This window comes from Trichosurus vulpecula, chromosome 4, assembly GCF_011100635.1.
Source record: "Trichosurus vulpecula isolate mTriVul1 chromosome 4, mTriVul1.pri, whole genome shotgun sequence".
Taxonomy (NCBI): domain Eukaryota; kingdom Metazoa; phylum Chordata; class Mammalia; order Diprotodontia; family Phalangeridae; genus Trichosurus; species Trichosurus vulpecula.
This window is the reverse complement of record NC_050576.1, coordinates 386,681,125-386,698,496: the sequence shown is the minus strand read 5'-3', so window position 1 is coordinate 386,698,496 and position 17,372 is coordinate 386,681,125. Positions and strand designations below refer to the sequence as shown.

At 36.7% G+C, this 17,372-nt stretch overlaps 1 protein-coding gene across 1 annotated transcript in view; it reads left to right on the top strand.

The window, feature by feature from the left end:
- COL4A1 (collagen type IV alpha 1 chain) overlaps nucleotides 1-17,372 on the top strand; it is a 247,878-nt gene that overhangs the window by 127,704 nt on the left and 102,802 nt on the right. Inside the window, exons 14-20 of the mRNA XM_036755107.1 lie at nucleotides 268-294; nucleotides 472-522; nucleotides 1,862-1,906; nucleotides 2,002-2,055; nucleotides 5,941-5,982; nucleotides 7,464-7,548; nucleotides 8,059-8,094. Of these exons, the coding sequence (XP_036611002.1) occupies nucleotides 268-294; nucleotides 472-522; nucleotides 1,862-1,906; nucleotides 2,002-2,055; nucleotides 5,941-5,982; nucleotides 7,464-7,548; nucleotides 8,059-8,094 (340 nt within the window). The remainder of the gene's footprint in view (nucleotides 1-267; nucleotides 295-471; nucleotides 523-1,861; nucleotides 1,907-2,001; nucleotides 2,056-5,940; nucleotides 5,983-7,463; nucleotides 7,549-8,058; nucleotides 8,095-17,372) is intronic.

The window sequence follows — 17,372 nt, the reverse complement described above, 5'->3', positions numbered from 1 at the left end:
CAGTTATGTGAAAAAGTTGATGCTGGACTAGCTCTTTACCCCATCCATGTCTACAATCTTCTCCCACTCTCTGCTCCCCACCATGGAAACCATAGCGCAATTACTAATTAATCAAGCCTAAGTTTCATGTTTCTTTTTTAGTATATCAGCAAAGACTGACCTTATTGGTCTTACTGTGTTTTACCAGCTATTAGTACTAAAGTCTAAACATTTGATACAATTATTTGGAAATAATCTAAGGATTTTTGTGTGTTTTTAATTCATTAGGGTGACAAAGGAGAACGTGGACATCCGGTAAGTATTAGATTTTAAAACATCTCTGCATGTGAAGAATCAAGTTTTACTGATTACATGAAAATTAATAGATTTATTGTAGGCATATTTTCATTTTAAGTAGAATGTGGTCTATGTTAAACATTATCTGAATAAGTAATATATCTAATTCTTTTCCCTTCCTCCACCTTTTTTAAGGGAGCACCAGGTGAAAGAGAGAAAGGTGAACCTGGTAAACCAGGGCCTCGAGTAAGTATCTTTCATTATATTCTCCCGTGAATCCCTTCATTGCTTGGGATCAAACATTTTTTCACCAAACATGGACTAGAAAGGGTCTGTAGGACATGTAGGAAGGCTTTTCTTAAGGCTGTATAGAAAAGTAGTGATTACTTTCTTGAAGGCCTCTGGAAAAAAGGCTAAGAACCTTTAAGATTGAAGTGATCTCAACGAAGAGACAGTGATATTTTTCAGTATTTCTCCTAAGGGTACAGTTCTCCTAGTCTCTTCCTCATTATCCCCCACCACACATATATGTTTCCAAGTTCTGTCAATTCTTTTCCATCAATATTTTTCTCACCTGTCTTTTCCATTTCCTTGGCTACCCTAGTTTAAGCCTTCATTAACTTCTTAAAATAGATTTTATTGATATCGTTTGTCTTTACATTGCCTAGATTTTCTTCTGTATCCCTCCTTCGTTATTTCATAGCTGGAATGTTTCAATGTTTTCCTAGTCCCTCTTATTCCAATGTCATTCCTTTCTAATACACCCTAAATGGCAATGTCAAAAGTGTCTTAACATACAACAGTTTAAAAATCTATAGTGTATCCCGAATAAAATCCAAACCCTTTAGACTGGCATTTAGGATTCTTTGAATCTGACTCCAACCTACATTTTGTGCCTTATCCTCCATCACTCTTGCCACATACTTCATAATATTGCCAAATTAGACTTGACTGCTTTCTGTGCTCGATCACATCTTCCTGTATTCCTAGAATGTACTCTTCCCCCTTATTTTTCTGTCCTCAAGGCTGACCTCCAATCTGGTCTCATCTGCTGATTACTCTCCCCTTCCTTCCCAGGCTGGAATTAATCTCTCCTTTCTCAGATATCATAGTGTGTCACTCTTCTCCTTTGTGCTTAGTCTAGTGGCTAGTCTCTGTATATAGTTGTATGTGTATTCTTATTATGGTGAAAAGACTGTTTTTAGTTTTTAGTTTTAAGACTCAACTTTTGACCCTATGGGACACTTAATTCACTTAGACTTAGTTTCTTTGTATTTAAAAAATTGTGGATATTTTTATAATCTATCTTACAATTTTGTCGTAAAGAAAACACTTAATAAATCTAAAAGTGCCATGTAAAGGCCAGCTGGTATTACTAGATTATAAACTCCTTTGGGACAAGAAAAAGTATTGTTCATTTTTGTGTCCTTAGGCATTTGACACAAGGCTTTGCATATATAGCATTTGCTTAATAAAAATGCAATTGAATTAAGAGATTGAATATTTTCTTTTCATCTTTGAATCATGACTTTACTGTCATGTCGCCATTTTATACTTTGCTGATGGTTCATTCTCTGTTGCCTAGGGGAAACCTGGAAAGGATGGTGAAAAAGGAGAAAAGGGGAGTCTAGTAAGTATTTTCACAAAGTTCTTTCATCTTAACATATGTGCATATACTCACCTTTACAACATATCAACGCAATTGTTTCATCTGTCCATTTTTAGGGTTTTACAGGTGATCCAGGATTCCCGGGATTACCAGGCAGAGACGGTGCTAAGGTGAGAATGCAGATGCCTTTGGATTTTAAAAGTTACTTCTATTGTATAAGCTATTTTACAACTGTGCCCATTTTTTTTAATTTAAACTAGAAGTGCCCTTCATTTTCTTTTAAGCAGGAGAGCCAATTACCTAATGAAGAAACAACATTCAATCAAGAAACATACTAGTAAAAGACATTTTACTTTTCTTTTACATGTGTATAGTTTTTTTTTTTGTTTTTACACATGTTAAATATTTTACTCTATTGTTAGAATTTAGAACAGGGAGCAGGAGAAACACAGACAAAAGGAATAATATATTAAGTATAGTGATTTGCACTTACAAGGAACATTTATGTACATTAAGTTGTGATCTTCACTTTGTGAAGTAAGAAAGGTATGATTATTATCCCATTTTGAAAAATGCAGAAACAGACTTGGAAGAGTTAAGTGACATCTATTCTCCAAGGTAAATGAGTTTTCTCACTATTGAAGGCCCACCACAGTTCTTCGCCTTGCTCATTATAAAAGATATTCATCAGGTCTTTAAGGGGAAGCTCTGGGTAGTAGATGAAGAGCTGGCCTCTGGCTCAGAGGCCCTTCTCTTCAGCTCCATCCTCTGACACATAATGGCCATCTGATTTTGGACAGGTAACAGCTTCCCAGTGACCCAAGTGAATTTCATAGAGACTATAAACTGCAGGGCACTTGTCAGTTTGTTTTGCTAGAGCATACTTCCTCACCAGCAAATTCCTGGCACCCGTAAAGTTACAGGTCAGCCCCCTCCCCCCCAAAAAATCAGTTCTTTGTCATGGTCATTGAAGAGTGAATTAATGAGGAAAAAAAAACATAGCAGAAGGGAGATGCAATTTCAATGTTTGCTGAAGCCTCCAGTGAAGAAAGATCTAACTGATTCATTAATGCCATCCTTATTTCATAGAATATGAAACTTTGCAGGGCAGCTCGGTGGTGCAGTGGAAGTCATTTTCCTGAATTCAAATCTGGCCTCAGATAGACACTAGCTGTGTGAACCCTGAGCAAGTCACTTAACCTTGTTTGCTTCAGTTTCCACATCTGTAAAATGAGCTGGAGATGGAAATACCAATGCATTGCTAAATATGTTTTTTTTATTCCTGAAGGGGGCTTATTAATCAAAGAATAGTAATGAGAAATGTTTTCTGAAGTCAATAGCCTACCTTCTAATTTGACATTTAAGGATTCTCATATATTAAGTTTGCTTTAATGAATGAGTTAACCAGCATTTATTATCTACTATATGCCAAGCAATGTGCATTGTGCTAGGAATACAAAGGCGGCCCAGTGGATAATATACTGGACAAAGGAAGATGCCAGTTCAAATCCTGCCTCAAACACTTGCTAGCCATGTGACCTTGGACACGTCACTTTTAAACTTCTGTTTGCCTCAGTTTTGTTATCTGTAAAATTGACATAATAATAGTACTTACCTCTCAGGGTGGTCATGTGGATAAAATGAGATAATATATGTAAAATCCTTTGCAAACCTTAAAGCACCATATAAATGCTAGCCAGTAGTTATTATTAGAGACAAAAATGTAACAATATACCTTTATACATAAAATTCAGACACATTCATTTGCATGAGTGAGGGAGGGATTAGGGGCAAGAGAGAAATCAGGGAAACCTCATGTAAGGAAGTGGCATTTGATTTGAGCTTTGATAAAAACTAGGAATTCTAACAGGTGGAGTTAAGCAGGGGGTACACTCTAGGTATGGGTGGGAAGAAAGTCTGTAAAAAGGTACAAAGGTAAAAGACGCACTGTCCTGTGTGAGAAACACCAAAAAGACCAGGTTAGCTGGACTATAGAGTACATGAAGGAGTGCAATGTATAATAAGGCTAGAAGTACACAGATGTAGTAAGGTTAGAAGGGGCTTCAAGTGTCAAACAGGGATTTCTATTTTATCCTAGTGGTAACAGGGAATCAGAGGACTTTATTGAGCAGGAACATTAATCAGATCTGTGCTTTAAGAATCTCACTTTGACACCTGTGTGGAAGATGATTCGGAAGGGGAGAGACTTGAGATGGGGAGACTAAGTAGGAGGTTATTCTAATAGTCCAGAAAAGAGGTGAGGAGGGTCTGAAGTAGAGTGGTAGCCACATGAGTGAATCAAAGGGCATAGAAGCAAGAGATGTTATGGAGGTAGGATGTATAAAGTTTGGCAACCGATTGGGCATATGGTGGTGAAAGTAGAATGGGGATGCATTGATGACTGAGATTACAAACCTAAATGACTAGAAGTGTAGTGATGCCTTGAAAAAACAGGGAAAGGTAGGTGGAAACATAATGAATTCTGTCTTTGACACATTGAGCTGGAGATGTCTATGGGGTATTCAGATTGAAATATTCAATAGACATTTGGTGATATTGGGATGCATCTCAGAAGACTTACTGGGTTTGGCTATGTAAATCTGAGAGTCATCTGAGTAGAGATAATAATTGAACTCAGACGAACTAATGAAGTCACCAAATGAAAACATATGGAAAGGAAAGAAAAAGCAAGCATTTGTTAAGTGCCTACTATGTGTCAGGCACTGTGCTAAACAGTTTGAAGATATTATCTCATTTGATTCTTATGACAACCTTGGGAGGTACATTCTATTAATATTCCCATTTTACAGTTGAGGAAACCGAGACAGAAATAGATTAAGTGACTTGCTTAGGGTCACAAAGCTAGTAAATATCCGAGGCCAGATCTGATTTCTTTGGGTCTTCCTGACACCAGGTCTAATGCTCTATCTATTATACCACCTAACTGCCTAGAAAGAGAAGAGGACAGAACCTTGGGGATATATCCATTCTGAGGGGGTGTGATTTAAGCTGATGATGCAACTAAGGAGAGGAAGAAGAAGGGCGACATAAGCAGAAGAAAAATAAAAGAGATCATTGTCACGAAAATCCAGAGAGGAGAGAGTATCAGTATAGGGTGGTTAACTTTTTCAAAGATGGCTGAAAGGTTAAGAAGGGTAAGGATTGAAAAAAGACCATCCAACTTGACATCTAAGATTACATGATAACATTGGAAAGATCATTTTCAGTGATCTGAAGCTAAGCTACAAAGGATTGAGAAGTGAGTATGGGATAAGAAAGTGGGAAAAAATTAATAAAGAGAGCTTTTTCTAGGAGTTTGGCCCAGGATATTAAGTTAAGAAAATGGTAGGAACAAATAAGGATTTTGCCCCCCGCCCCCAAGAATGAACGAGGTGCAGGACATATTTGTAGATAGTAAAGAATGAACCAGATCATAGAAAGAACTTGGAGATCAAAAAAAGAGGCTGGTCGTGGGGGATGGGTAATCTGCCAGAGGAGACAGGATTGTGGGATGTAAGGGTACAAGTCTAGAGGCGGACCTTGCTATGATGGGATGTCTCTTTTTCTGAGCTAGAGTAAAGGAGGAGGAAAAAAGGGGTTGTTATCAAGTGGTTCCAAAGTATAGTGTGGGGGAAAAGAGGAAGTTCAAGGTTAATATATCTGAAGTCATGTGAACATTAGTGATACCACCATTTGCCGAGTAGTTTTATGTGTAACAGCTTACGGTTGACATTATTAATATTAATTTTCCTCAACTGCAAAATGGGGGTGATAATAGAACCTAACTCCCAGGGTTGTCATGAGAATCAAATGAGATGAGATTATATTATGAATAATCATAATAATGGCTAACATTTATATAGTGTCTACTATACACCAAGTGCTGTGCTAAATGCTTTACAAATATTGTCTTATTTGGTATTATGAAACTAAAAAGAATTTGAGGGCATAATATATCAATTCTGTTTTGCAGAAATGACGCATTTAATATCATCACCCATTACAGTGTAATTTTTGTGATATTAAGATAAATTTGCAATTCATTTATTTTGTAGGGAGACAAAGGACAAGCAGGCCCTCCAGGCTTACCAGGCCCTGTAAGTAAAATAAATATGTATGTTTCTATATTTTGATGCTTCCAGTTCGTTGATTTCCTCACTGTAGAGTCTTTTCTCAATTGATGTAGATCATAACTGCCAACATCCCCGAGTAGATGGTCCTTATGACTAAAAAAAATTCATCCTTCTGCAATCATTTTGCTATTGAACCTTTTCCCCCTTGGCCAAACTGGTACTCAGTTAACAGATGCACCGTCTCTGAGCTCAGTTAAGGCTAATTTAAGGCCTTTCTGACTTGATAGGCTTCTGTGCAAATTTGCACGCAGCATGGTTGAAGAACCCAGGGTTGCCTCCATAGCCTTCTGAGAGATCAGAGTAAAGCCTTTGTTAGGGTGAATGTCTATAAAATTGTTAAACTAAAGTGCAGAATCTTTCCAGGACTACTTTTCCCATCATCTTTATTCTCTTTTATTTCATATATTGTCATGATGATTTATACTGTTGCACTCAGCCCTTGGGGATGTCTGTAGGTGAAGAAACCATCAATTATTGCCGTTCTTGGACAATGAGGGAACTGCCTTGGTGTAATTTTTTTTAAATAGCTAAAATATTTCCTGATATTGCATATGATTTTTAAGGGGAAAAGTATATGCTAAAAATGATAATTTTTTGCTTATTTTTATTTGATTTTTTTTAGATTGTTACTTTATTTTCTCTTCCAGAGAGCCTCAGGTCACCAAAAACAAAACAACTTGCTATAATATAAAGAAATAGCAGCAATAGTGTGTGTGTGTGCATGTGCATGTGCGTGTGCGTGCGTGCGTGTGTGTGTGTTGGCTGACATTAATCTGAAGATGCTCAGTTTCATAGCTTTTCTAGGTGTAAGTAAAGGTCATGAATAGATTCCCCAGACTGTCCATCTTTCTTAACCCTGACTTTAAGGAGAAGCCCTCTTTTACGTTTGGCTCCTGGTTACTACCCATTGGCTTGTTAAGAATGTAATGCCAAAAATTTGTGACTCAAAATCTTGTGGAAATCAATGTCGAAAACTAAAACTATTAAATAAAAAAAGGATGTAATGCCTAGCATCTCCCATAAGGTATGACCTTGTTAAATTTATAAATGTTCATTTGTTACCTATTGTTTTGATTGAAAATCTATGCCATGGCTAAAATATGTGTGCTCAGGCATCCCTTAGGCTTTTTTTTTTAAATGAGAGAAAACAAACCAAAACAACATTATCAACTCATTGATATTGACTCTAATGTCTTTGCCGAGCTGCCTGGAGGATTTCTGTGTTAAGGAAACCCAAGAAATTTCAGATTCTCTACTTTCATAGCTACTCTTACATTGTTTAATACTCTTACAGGGCAACTCATGGTTTCACTTGCCATAAGCGGGTGTTGAGTATCTCTTTGTTAGTTTTCAGGCAGAACAGTTTTCTTCACATTTGTAGCTGTATTCTTGATGACATCTGTAGAGCCGAGCTTTCATGGACACTTTTCCCTACTTTGATATAGGTGATAAGCACACAACCAGGGGGTGAAAAAGGAGAGAAGGGATATCCAGGTGCTCCAGGATTAAAAGGCGAACCGGGTCAAAAAGGTTAATTTTTTTAATTCTTCCTAGTCTGAATTCATTCTTCTGTTAAAAATATTTGTGTCATTGGCAGAATTATATAGCGAATAGAGCAATGATTGAGATTTTTATCTTTTATCACAAACACATTTAATGTGTTTTTATATTACAAGCTTATATTATAATCGCAAATGTGGAAAGGGGATTTTGGGTAGCACTTGATGTGTCTTTTAGTGACTTAAACAACGGAATGCTCATTAAATTTATTGTTGAAATTGAATTGATTCAGAGAGTAGACAGTACTGACTGAAGTATAGAAAAATGTTGGTCATCACTGTCATTCCTGTTTTTCTGTTCTTTGGGGGAAGAGTACGTAAGGCTCATGTAGAATTGTTTATTCATCTTTACATTTTTGGGGGTACACCTTTCCATGTCTACATTGGCATGAGTATTTGTGGCTATGGCGACTTGAACCAAATCAAATGATAAATTTGACAAGCTTATTTCTAATAACTCCTTGTTTGTCTTTCTCCTTAGGTTACCAAGGTATTCCAGGCCTACCAGGTCCTCCAGGTAAAAACTCAATTTATAATAGAAATGTTTTCCCTACTTAGCCTCTTTTTTTCAATGTGTATTGAATGTTATAGATCTAGATGGAAATTGATTTGCCTATAGTCGAAGCTTGAATATTTGTTGAACAAATAAATGAATTAATGAAGACAGCAAAATTTAATCATTCAAAATGTTTCTTCTGAGTAATTTTGGAGTGAGAATGAACATGCACAACTATGTTATATATAGGTATGCTTAAATATATAATCTATTTTAATATATTCCATGTATATGTGTATGTACACTTATAGTGTAGGGTTATTGCGACAGCATCTAGTTGTAATTATGTTATGCTTTTATTATGGTTTCTTATTTTGTATATTTACCCTGCTCCAGAACCTCTAATGACCTTGCATTGTCTCTTCTATCAAATCCTGACTCCTCTGGCTTTCAGGGATTTCGTAACAAATCCCTACATTAGCTGTGTGACATTATTTCATATTACTCCCTAATACAAAATCTTTACAGCCGTCAGACAGCTCCATGTTCCCAGCTACTGTGAGACTTACTGCATCATTGCCAACTCTTCTATATAGATTCCCCTCTTCCCTCCCCATCTTTCAAAGCCCAGTTCAATTCCGGCCTTCTCTGTGACGCCTTCCTTGAGTACTCTGGTCAAGACCTTCTTTGTTCTCTGAAGTGCCATTAGAATTCTAACTTGTGCCATGTAGTTTAGTACTTAGTAGTTTTTAATTGTTTCTTGTTTTCTACCTCAATTACATCGAAAACTCCTTGAGACTGAGAACCCTGTCCATATTTCTTTTGTATTTTTGAAAGCGTTTAGAACTATTGTCCTGAGCCCTCAGGCTCAGGACATACAATACGTTCATTTGAATTACTAGAGTCCAAACCATCTTCTTCACTAACTTGTTCAATTATTAAAAGAGGTCTGTGATTTTGTCAATGTCAGCACTCCCTCCACTGACACAGAATGCAATTTCTCCACACCTTAGTAGATTGATCCAGCTCTCTCTCTCTGTCCCCCCTCTCCCCGTCTCTTTCTGTCTCTGTCTCTCTGTCTCTGTCTCTGTCTCTGTATCTCTCTCTCTCTCTCTCTATCTCTCCATTTTTATCTCCGTCTCTCTGTCTTTCTCTGTTTCTCTCTCCCCACTCTTTCTCTGGCTACCCCATGTCTTTCTCTCTGTCTCTCTCTTTCTCTCTTACACTCTCCCTCCCTTCCTACCTTTGTGACTCCCCCATCTCTGTCTCTCTTTGTCTCTGTCTGTCTTCTCCTTTCTCCCTCTTTTTTCTCCCTCCATCTCCCTCTGCCTCTCTCTTACTCTTTCCCTCCCTTCCTCCCTCTGTGACTCCGCCCCCTTTCTTTCACTTCCTCTTTCTTCTCCCCTGTTTCTTTCCCAAACACATGCATATATGCACAAACATGTATGCATGTATTTTTCTTTGTATCAGTGGATGGATGTGCATATCTGTGACTATATATGGACCTATAATTTCAATTATATATTGATCGGGACTTGTAATTCAATGGTATAGGGAACAATCAGTGAGGAAGTTATCATTACCAATGCAAATAATTACTCAGACAATATTCTGACATAAAATCTTGAAGTGGGTAACCATAGTCCTACATGCTGAGACCGTGTTTCTTGTCTTCAAGCTTTTGATGCCTTCAAGTACACACCTGTTATATGTCTTTAGCCTCTACTTACATTCCTATCTCCAGAAATACAGTTTGTTTACTATCCCTCTGTTTAGTCCCAATTCTTCCGTTCATCTAATACCAGTTTCTACACATGGGATATTTTTACATTTTCTAGGTAGAAATTTCATATTTCTCCTATTGCCTTCTGAGTATAATATTTAGAGTATTTTTAGTTCAAGATATTGACAGACATCTATACCTGCTCATCATAAACATTTCTATACATTCGTTCATACTTGTCTGCATGCATATTTTACATTTTATCCATGCAGGTTTATTTAACTAGTGTTATAGCACATCCAACATAGCATCATATGCCTGTTGGCACCTAACACATATTATTGAGTGCTTATCTCCTAGGCATTTTCTCTTTGACTCAGCAAAGTGAAATTGCTTTGTTTAGTGACTGTGGGGTTCTATGTTTGTTTTTGTTTTGCGAGGGAATGGGTTAGAATGTGTCCTTTTATACTAATGGGTTATTTTTTGACTTAATGCTTCCCAGGCACAGGGCTAATTGGTGCTCCTGGCTTTCCTGGAGAAAGAGGAGAAAAGGGTGACCAAGGTCCCCCAGGACAATCATTGCCTGGAACAAGTGGAAGAGATGGGTTCCCAGGACCTCCGGGGCCCCCTGGGCCTCCTGGCTCACCAGGCCATACAAGTAAGTTCCATTTAATTTTGTTTCCCTTGGAATTCACCCTGTTCTTAGTGTCAGGGCTAGACAAAAAGGTGTCAGACCTACTCAGAACCTCCAACACAACCTGTTGATTAGGGAGTTAACTGTTTAAAGAATAAGGAGTTGTGTTCAAGATTTACGATTGATTAAAGGTTAATAAGAATGACTTTAAAATTCAAATTGTTAGCTAGGCATATACCACTTTTGGAATGTTTCTATAATACTGTTCAACATGGACTGAAAGTATGTATAAACTACGCTTTGATCATCATTTAAGGAATTTTAATCATTAAAACTTCAAGAGTACCAGAATTAGAAATCCTTGCCTTTTAGATGGCATCAGACCTAAAGGTAGCACGCCTCACCAATGAGATTTAGATATCTCGATAGGAAAATAAACTGAGAAAATGAAAGGATAAATTTACTCCCAGTCAGCTAGGTAGCAGAGTGGGTAAGAGTGCTGGGGCTCAGGGTGACCTCAGAGAGGTCATAAAATCCAACCCTCTCATCTTATATGAGGAAACTGGGGCCCATGAAAGTTAAGTAACTCACCTAGCATCGTAAAACTAGTAAGTATCTGAAGCAGGATTTGAACTGAGGTCTTCCTGACTTTAGATTCAGTGCTGTCTTGACCACTCCATGCAGCCCCCTCTCTTAGAACCAAACTGCATTTATTGATTTCTCTTTTTAAAAAAATTTTTTCACTACTGATGTCATGGGATCATAATATAGAATGCGAAGGGACATTAAAGGTCATCTAGTCCAGTCCCCAGATTTTATATGTGCATGAAACTGAGGCATAAAGATGTTAGTGACTTGCCCAAGGTCCCACAGGTATTAAATGACATGATGTTCAACTGAAAAACCAGTTGTCTTTCCACTGTACCATGCTGCTTGTCATGTATAAGTATGCTTTTGCTAAATACATGACCTTCTCACTTCTTTTATTTGAATAGGAAGCACTAGATTAGCTAATGCCCATCACCGTACCTTACTTAGCTCATTATAGACAATATAATATAAGCACAAAAATCATGAAGTATTAAGGGATAATTTATAAAGGAGAATGTTTTATGTACACAATATGACTTAGGCAAAGAGACTGCTTACAGCTAATTGCCACTTTGAGGCACATTAATGGTTCATTAACCATGCACAAGTGAAACTGCCTTGTTTCAAATATTCTACTGAATTCCTTGACTGTCTTCATTTCCCATATGGTTACAGTGAGCTCTAGGCCATCTGTGCTTGCAAATAATCTTAATAGATGGAAACTGTTCACCGTGGATCATAATATTGATTTTTATATTTTGCCAGCTAGAATTTCTCTAGTTTTTGGTTTGTGTTTTAAGTTATTTTGGCTTGATTTACCCATTCACTCAACATTGCTTTCACATCAGAAGCACCCAGGGATGCTATTCAGGTGAGGGATGATTGAAGGGTTCTCTGAAAAGCATGTGAATTTTCTTCATATTGTTGGTAATTCTATTGTAGATTGTGATCTATAAAAAGAGATAATAAATATAAATAAAATAATAAACATATAGATAAAAATAGATTGTGATCTATGAAAGAGATAATCTAGTTTATTTTACCATCATTTCTCATGCACTCTTTGTAAGACCAATAGATGGATTTAAGAAAGACAGTGTGGTGTGTTGTATTGAGTTAGGAAGACCTCAGTTCACATCCCTCCTCTAACTTAGTAATGAGGAGAAATTCAGTTAACTATAGGCCTCAGCATATCTCTAGGGACAGTCTAAGAATACTTAGATTGTAATAATAATTGTAATAAGAATACAACCAGGACATTGTCATGAGGACCAGATGAATAACATATGTACACTGCTTTGCAAAATCATGATATAAATGTCAATGATTATTATCACATTCAAGTAGTAGGTAACAAGTAAAACTATATGTGTTACTAATACCATGCTCTTCATGGAGAAGTAATTTGGGATTTATTTTTGAAACACGATAGTTTATTTTTACTTCCTGTATGACCTATAGGGTTCAGTCAATTACGCTGAAAACAAAAATGGTGAAAGATGTAAATTAGAAGAGAGGGAAGGCACAAATCCAGAATCAATAGCTCTGGCCAACTAGGAAGAATATTGAAATGTAATTAATTGCCTTCTAGGTTTTCTGACTTCCTGTCCTTTAATGAAGAGAAGTCACTAAGAATCACCAGAGCTATATCTACCTCAGATTTTACTTACACTGCTTGATGCTGGGTATACTGGGCAGCCTAATTGTGACCCAAAGAATAGGATGAGAGGGACATTCTGTTGGGGTATTAAGTAGAAACAATGGAAGGTTTGCTCAGTGACCTTTGCCTGCTTGCCACCATAGAAAAGGCATTTCTTCACTAGCTGTCCCGTGTTGCTACTATCTTTTCTTCCCCCACCAATGCACTCTTTGTAATTTCCACCAGAGAGCAGAAGGAGCTAAACCAGGTTGATGTAAGGACTACTGGCCAAAGAAATAATCGCAAAATTATTAAATGTATGACCTATCATACTTCAGGATCACCCACTACCTAGATCCCTCTGTCCCCTGTTTACAACATCACAAATACAAATTTTACACACTAAAGAGAGTAGAGCTGATGAGTTCTTAACCTCTTGTGACTCTATTGAATGTTTGGGATGCAGAAGTCATCTATACGCTATGAAGCAAGAGCAAAATTCTCTGTGAACGTTGTTCTTCATTTTTCCTTGAATTAGTGAAAGAATAAATGTTCCATTTTATAAAGAGGAAAAAAAATATTGTCTAGCTATAGAGAGAGAGCAATACTTCTCACTTAGCACCTACTTTGAGAAGTACACCCGATGCTGTTTGGATGGTTTTAGTTTGTCTCCTGGTCTACTAACACAAAAAAGCCTTAGAATTAAACATCAATAATTGTTAAGCATGTTACCATGGTGTGGTATGCCATGATTCCTGTAGGCTAGTAGTGACTTTGTTTCAAGTTTGTGCTGAAGGAATACAAAGGAATTAAGGCATACTTTGTGATAGCATTCTAAATAACACATTTCTGGTTGTATTTTCAAGTCAATGGATTTGGTTCTTTTGAAATTCTAATAAAACGTAGTATGATATTATATAATATATAATAATATAATAAATAAAGTATAAAAATTCTAATAACAGTCTTTTGTCGTGGCACATTGGCTGTAGAATGTGAAGGTAAAATGCCCTGGCTGCTATCTCCTAGGAAATCTGGATTTTATGAAACCAAATTCTTCCTCATTTTGTTTTACTTCTAGATGGAATAGTAGAATGCCAGCCTGGACCACCTGGAGATCAAGGTCCACCTGGACATGCTGGGCTCCCAGGATTGACAGGGGAGATGAGAGAAAGGTAATTTATTTTAGGGCTTGGGTTTTTTTTAAACTTCATGTTCACACCTGGTACTAAATTTATAAACCGTGGATATATGGGATGCTTGTCTTTCATTGCTTCTTTTGAGATTCTCATTCTGAGCTTTTGAGATGAGAATGTCCTTCAGCGTCAGTATCCTCATTCTTGTTTCTCTGCCATTTCCATGTAATTTTAAGCAAGTAGCCCTCATGTAGACAAACGAAGCATACCAAAACTCTAGGACAAATGGAAATATTATCATATTTTTCTACTTAAAATTTCAGGAGCAAAGTCTTGAAGAATGACAGTGTTTCACTAAATTTATGGGAATTGTTAAAAGCCCTGAATTTTGAAGTCTAAATCTCGTTTTGCTTTTAAACCCTGTAGCACCTTAATTCGGTGGTACTTAACTGTTGGATTGACATATTGCTCTGTGAGCTGATTCTTCTTTTCCTTTTCAACAAGCCAAATGTAATAGTTGTGGTGGGACATCTTTTGGCCTTTTGGAACCTTAAATATGCACACACGGAGAACTGTTACAGTTCTACATTGGAACTATACATTTCCCCTATGATTGATTTACCCTTCTCCGTGACATTACATGGATATTACCAGCTATGAGTAGGTAGTTGCCCCATTATTTTGATCCCACTGTGTGTCATTTCAACATTCTAACTTCCTTCAGGTGCTATCAACTAAAATCTCGGTTATTAATTCATACTTTCAAAGGATGCTTACAGTATACTAAGACCATGACCCTGGAAGAAAGAACCCTGATTAGGTGATTGGAAAGAAGGGGGCTAGGAAGAGAATAGGAAGATTTCAGGAAGGGATGGGATGGGAAGAATGTCCAGTAGGTGAAATGGGATAGCAATAAATATTAATTTTCCCCATTTTTCTAATAACTTTTGTTTCTGTATGCTTTTCCCCTTGCTGTCGTGCCAACACTTTGCTTAGAAACAAGGTAATTGAAGATTTCAGCCTTAAAACCTAAAACTGCAAGCATAAATGTACCTAAATTATCAAAAGATTTATTTCTTGGGTTGAATAATGCTTCTGAACAGAGATGGAAAAATACGTTTCTCATCGTCTATCATGTGGTATATTTTCTTTTCTTCTCTAGCCCTTAATTTCAGATTGTCCCACTGGTTCTTTTTCCTTTTTTCCTTTTGATTATCATCTATGGGTAACTCTGCCATAATATAGACCACATAAATAAAATAAGTCCAAGGAAAAAAAGTTATTAGAAGTTTGGTTTTTACAATAGATAAAACATTACGAGGAATAAAAGTCAATCCACCTCCCCAGAAGCCCAAGAAAGTAAGCAACCTAGGCCATATAGGTATACTGCTTCATTTTGTGGGGAGGTATTCCTCATTTTTGTAGTTGTTGTTTAGAATTATTAGAGGCAAAAGTAGGTTGTATGTGAAATATTGCTTTCAGAGCAGAATGGAAGTATGTGTAAAAAATATATTAGTTGTCTATAGGAGAAAAAAAGAGACTTGTACAGAGAGATGTGCCCATTCGATTATCCATTAGAAATCTGATACCCCCAAAAGAGGAGATCATTTGGAAAATCTAACTTTAAATATGTTCGTTAGTAACAGTGACCCATTTATTCTAGTCTCTCAGCATAGTGTACTGAGGATTTCTTTACATATAATCCACTCACATTGTATATACATTTTATTTTGAAGGTGAGAAAGGTCAAGGTTGCCTAACCTGTGATAGATGGACTGCCTGGACTTCCAGGTCCACAAGGACCACCAGGGGAAATAGGTAAGATAATTGACTTTGACTTACGTTTCTTTAGTCATATCTTGGACAAAGGGAATAACATCTCAAGGAGCATTGCCCTTGGTCAGAGAAATCGATAATCACCGTTATGGCTTCTCAAACTTCTGGCTTATTATATTTTAATTTAATGAAGAACAGAATATTTTGATATAATTTTGCCCCCACACAATAGAAAATAATATTATATCATTTAACTTCATTACAGCAAAGAATTTCCTAATATCTAAATAGCTATAAAACAAGTGGTTCATAGAGACACTCTCTTTACACAGTCCAGCTTGATGAATTTAATACTTTTACCAAAAACGAATAAAATTTTCTTCAAGAAGACATCTATTCAGACAAAGAAGTTACTTATAAAAACCTGCACCGCAGCCATTTTACATGGCCTTAGATTCCCTTTCTACTCTCTTAGCCTGTCTAAATTTCAGGATAGTTGTAGTTTCCAGTAGGGACTTTTATTATAAAATTTTTCTCAGCATGCCTGCTTTGTATAAAGATGTTCCTGCTTTTTAATATTGAATTAGAGATTTTAATGTAGGAAAAATGTGATATTTCATTTGAGTCATTTGATGTATTCATTTTGCACCCCACCCCCATCTTTTTGTTTAGGTTTTCCAGGACAGCCCGGTGCCAAGGGAGACAGAGGTTTACCTGGACATAATGGTCTTGAAGGGATGCCTGTAAGTATGCCATTTTGAACTAAATCTGTCATAGAAGATTCAGATAAGCTAATGATGATCAAATGAACTAATATTTAAAGTGCTTAGTGCAGTACCTGGCACATAGTAGGTGATTAATAAATGCTTATTTCCTTCTTAGGGCAGATTGCATGTTTGCACTTTTGTTGCTATTTTGCTTCATGTTGGATTAGAGAAATGCAGTATTTCGTGATCCTGTCACATCACTTTTTACTTTATACAAGACCGATTCACTGTTTTAGTCAAGATTGAGCAAAAAGTATACTTTGTTGAAATGAGACCAGATATCCCAGTTTGCTTTTTACATGATCACAAACCTGGTCTTGGTGCTTCTATGCATTCCTAGATTTGAGGGCTCCTGCACCATCTTCTGGTGGAATACATGTGTTTGCAATTTGATCAAGTTTTTTTCAAAGCAAACAGAGTGTAGCCTGGTGCCCTCCAGTGGTCTTTTCAAGCAATTACAGTGTACTGTCATTCTGGTTTTTATTGCATTTGCCTTCTCAAGCAGGATCATTGTGGTGGAAAACCCAAAAACTTATTAGTGAACGGGTTTAATATAATTTCTTGCTACAAAACCAGGAAACTCAACTTACAGTACTCTTTTCCAAGGATTTGCTATTTTTTTATTATACTCTGTATCAACTTGAGCTGCTCTGTGAAAACCCTGTGGTACCTTGGAAATCCTTCTGGTTAGTGGTAGCGCATTCTAGCTGAATTAACTTTGTTGCTTAATAATCAAGACTCACTTGCCATGAAACCTAGTTACCACAATGTCAATTCTATCTCTAGCTTCATACAAGAAAGAGTCATTGAGAAAACAAGTGTTAGAGATTATTTTATCATCAAAATTAGTACCATTTTCTAATACAATGAAATATTATTTTGTTTCCCCAGTTTATCTGTTCCTTCGTTTAAGTATTAGCTAGTATCTGTAATTCCTTATTGTGCTATCTTTAATTTGGAAAAAATGAAATTTCTTTCATTAGTCTCTTCTGATGTAGCAGCATTTCCCAAAGGAATATAAACTGGGCAGGTA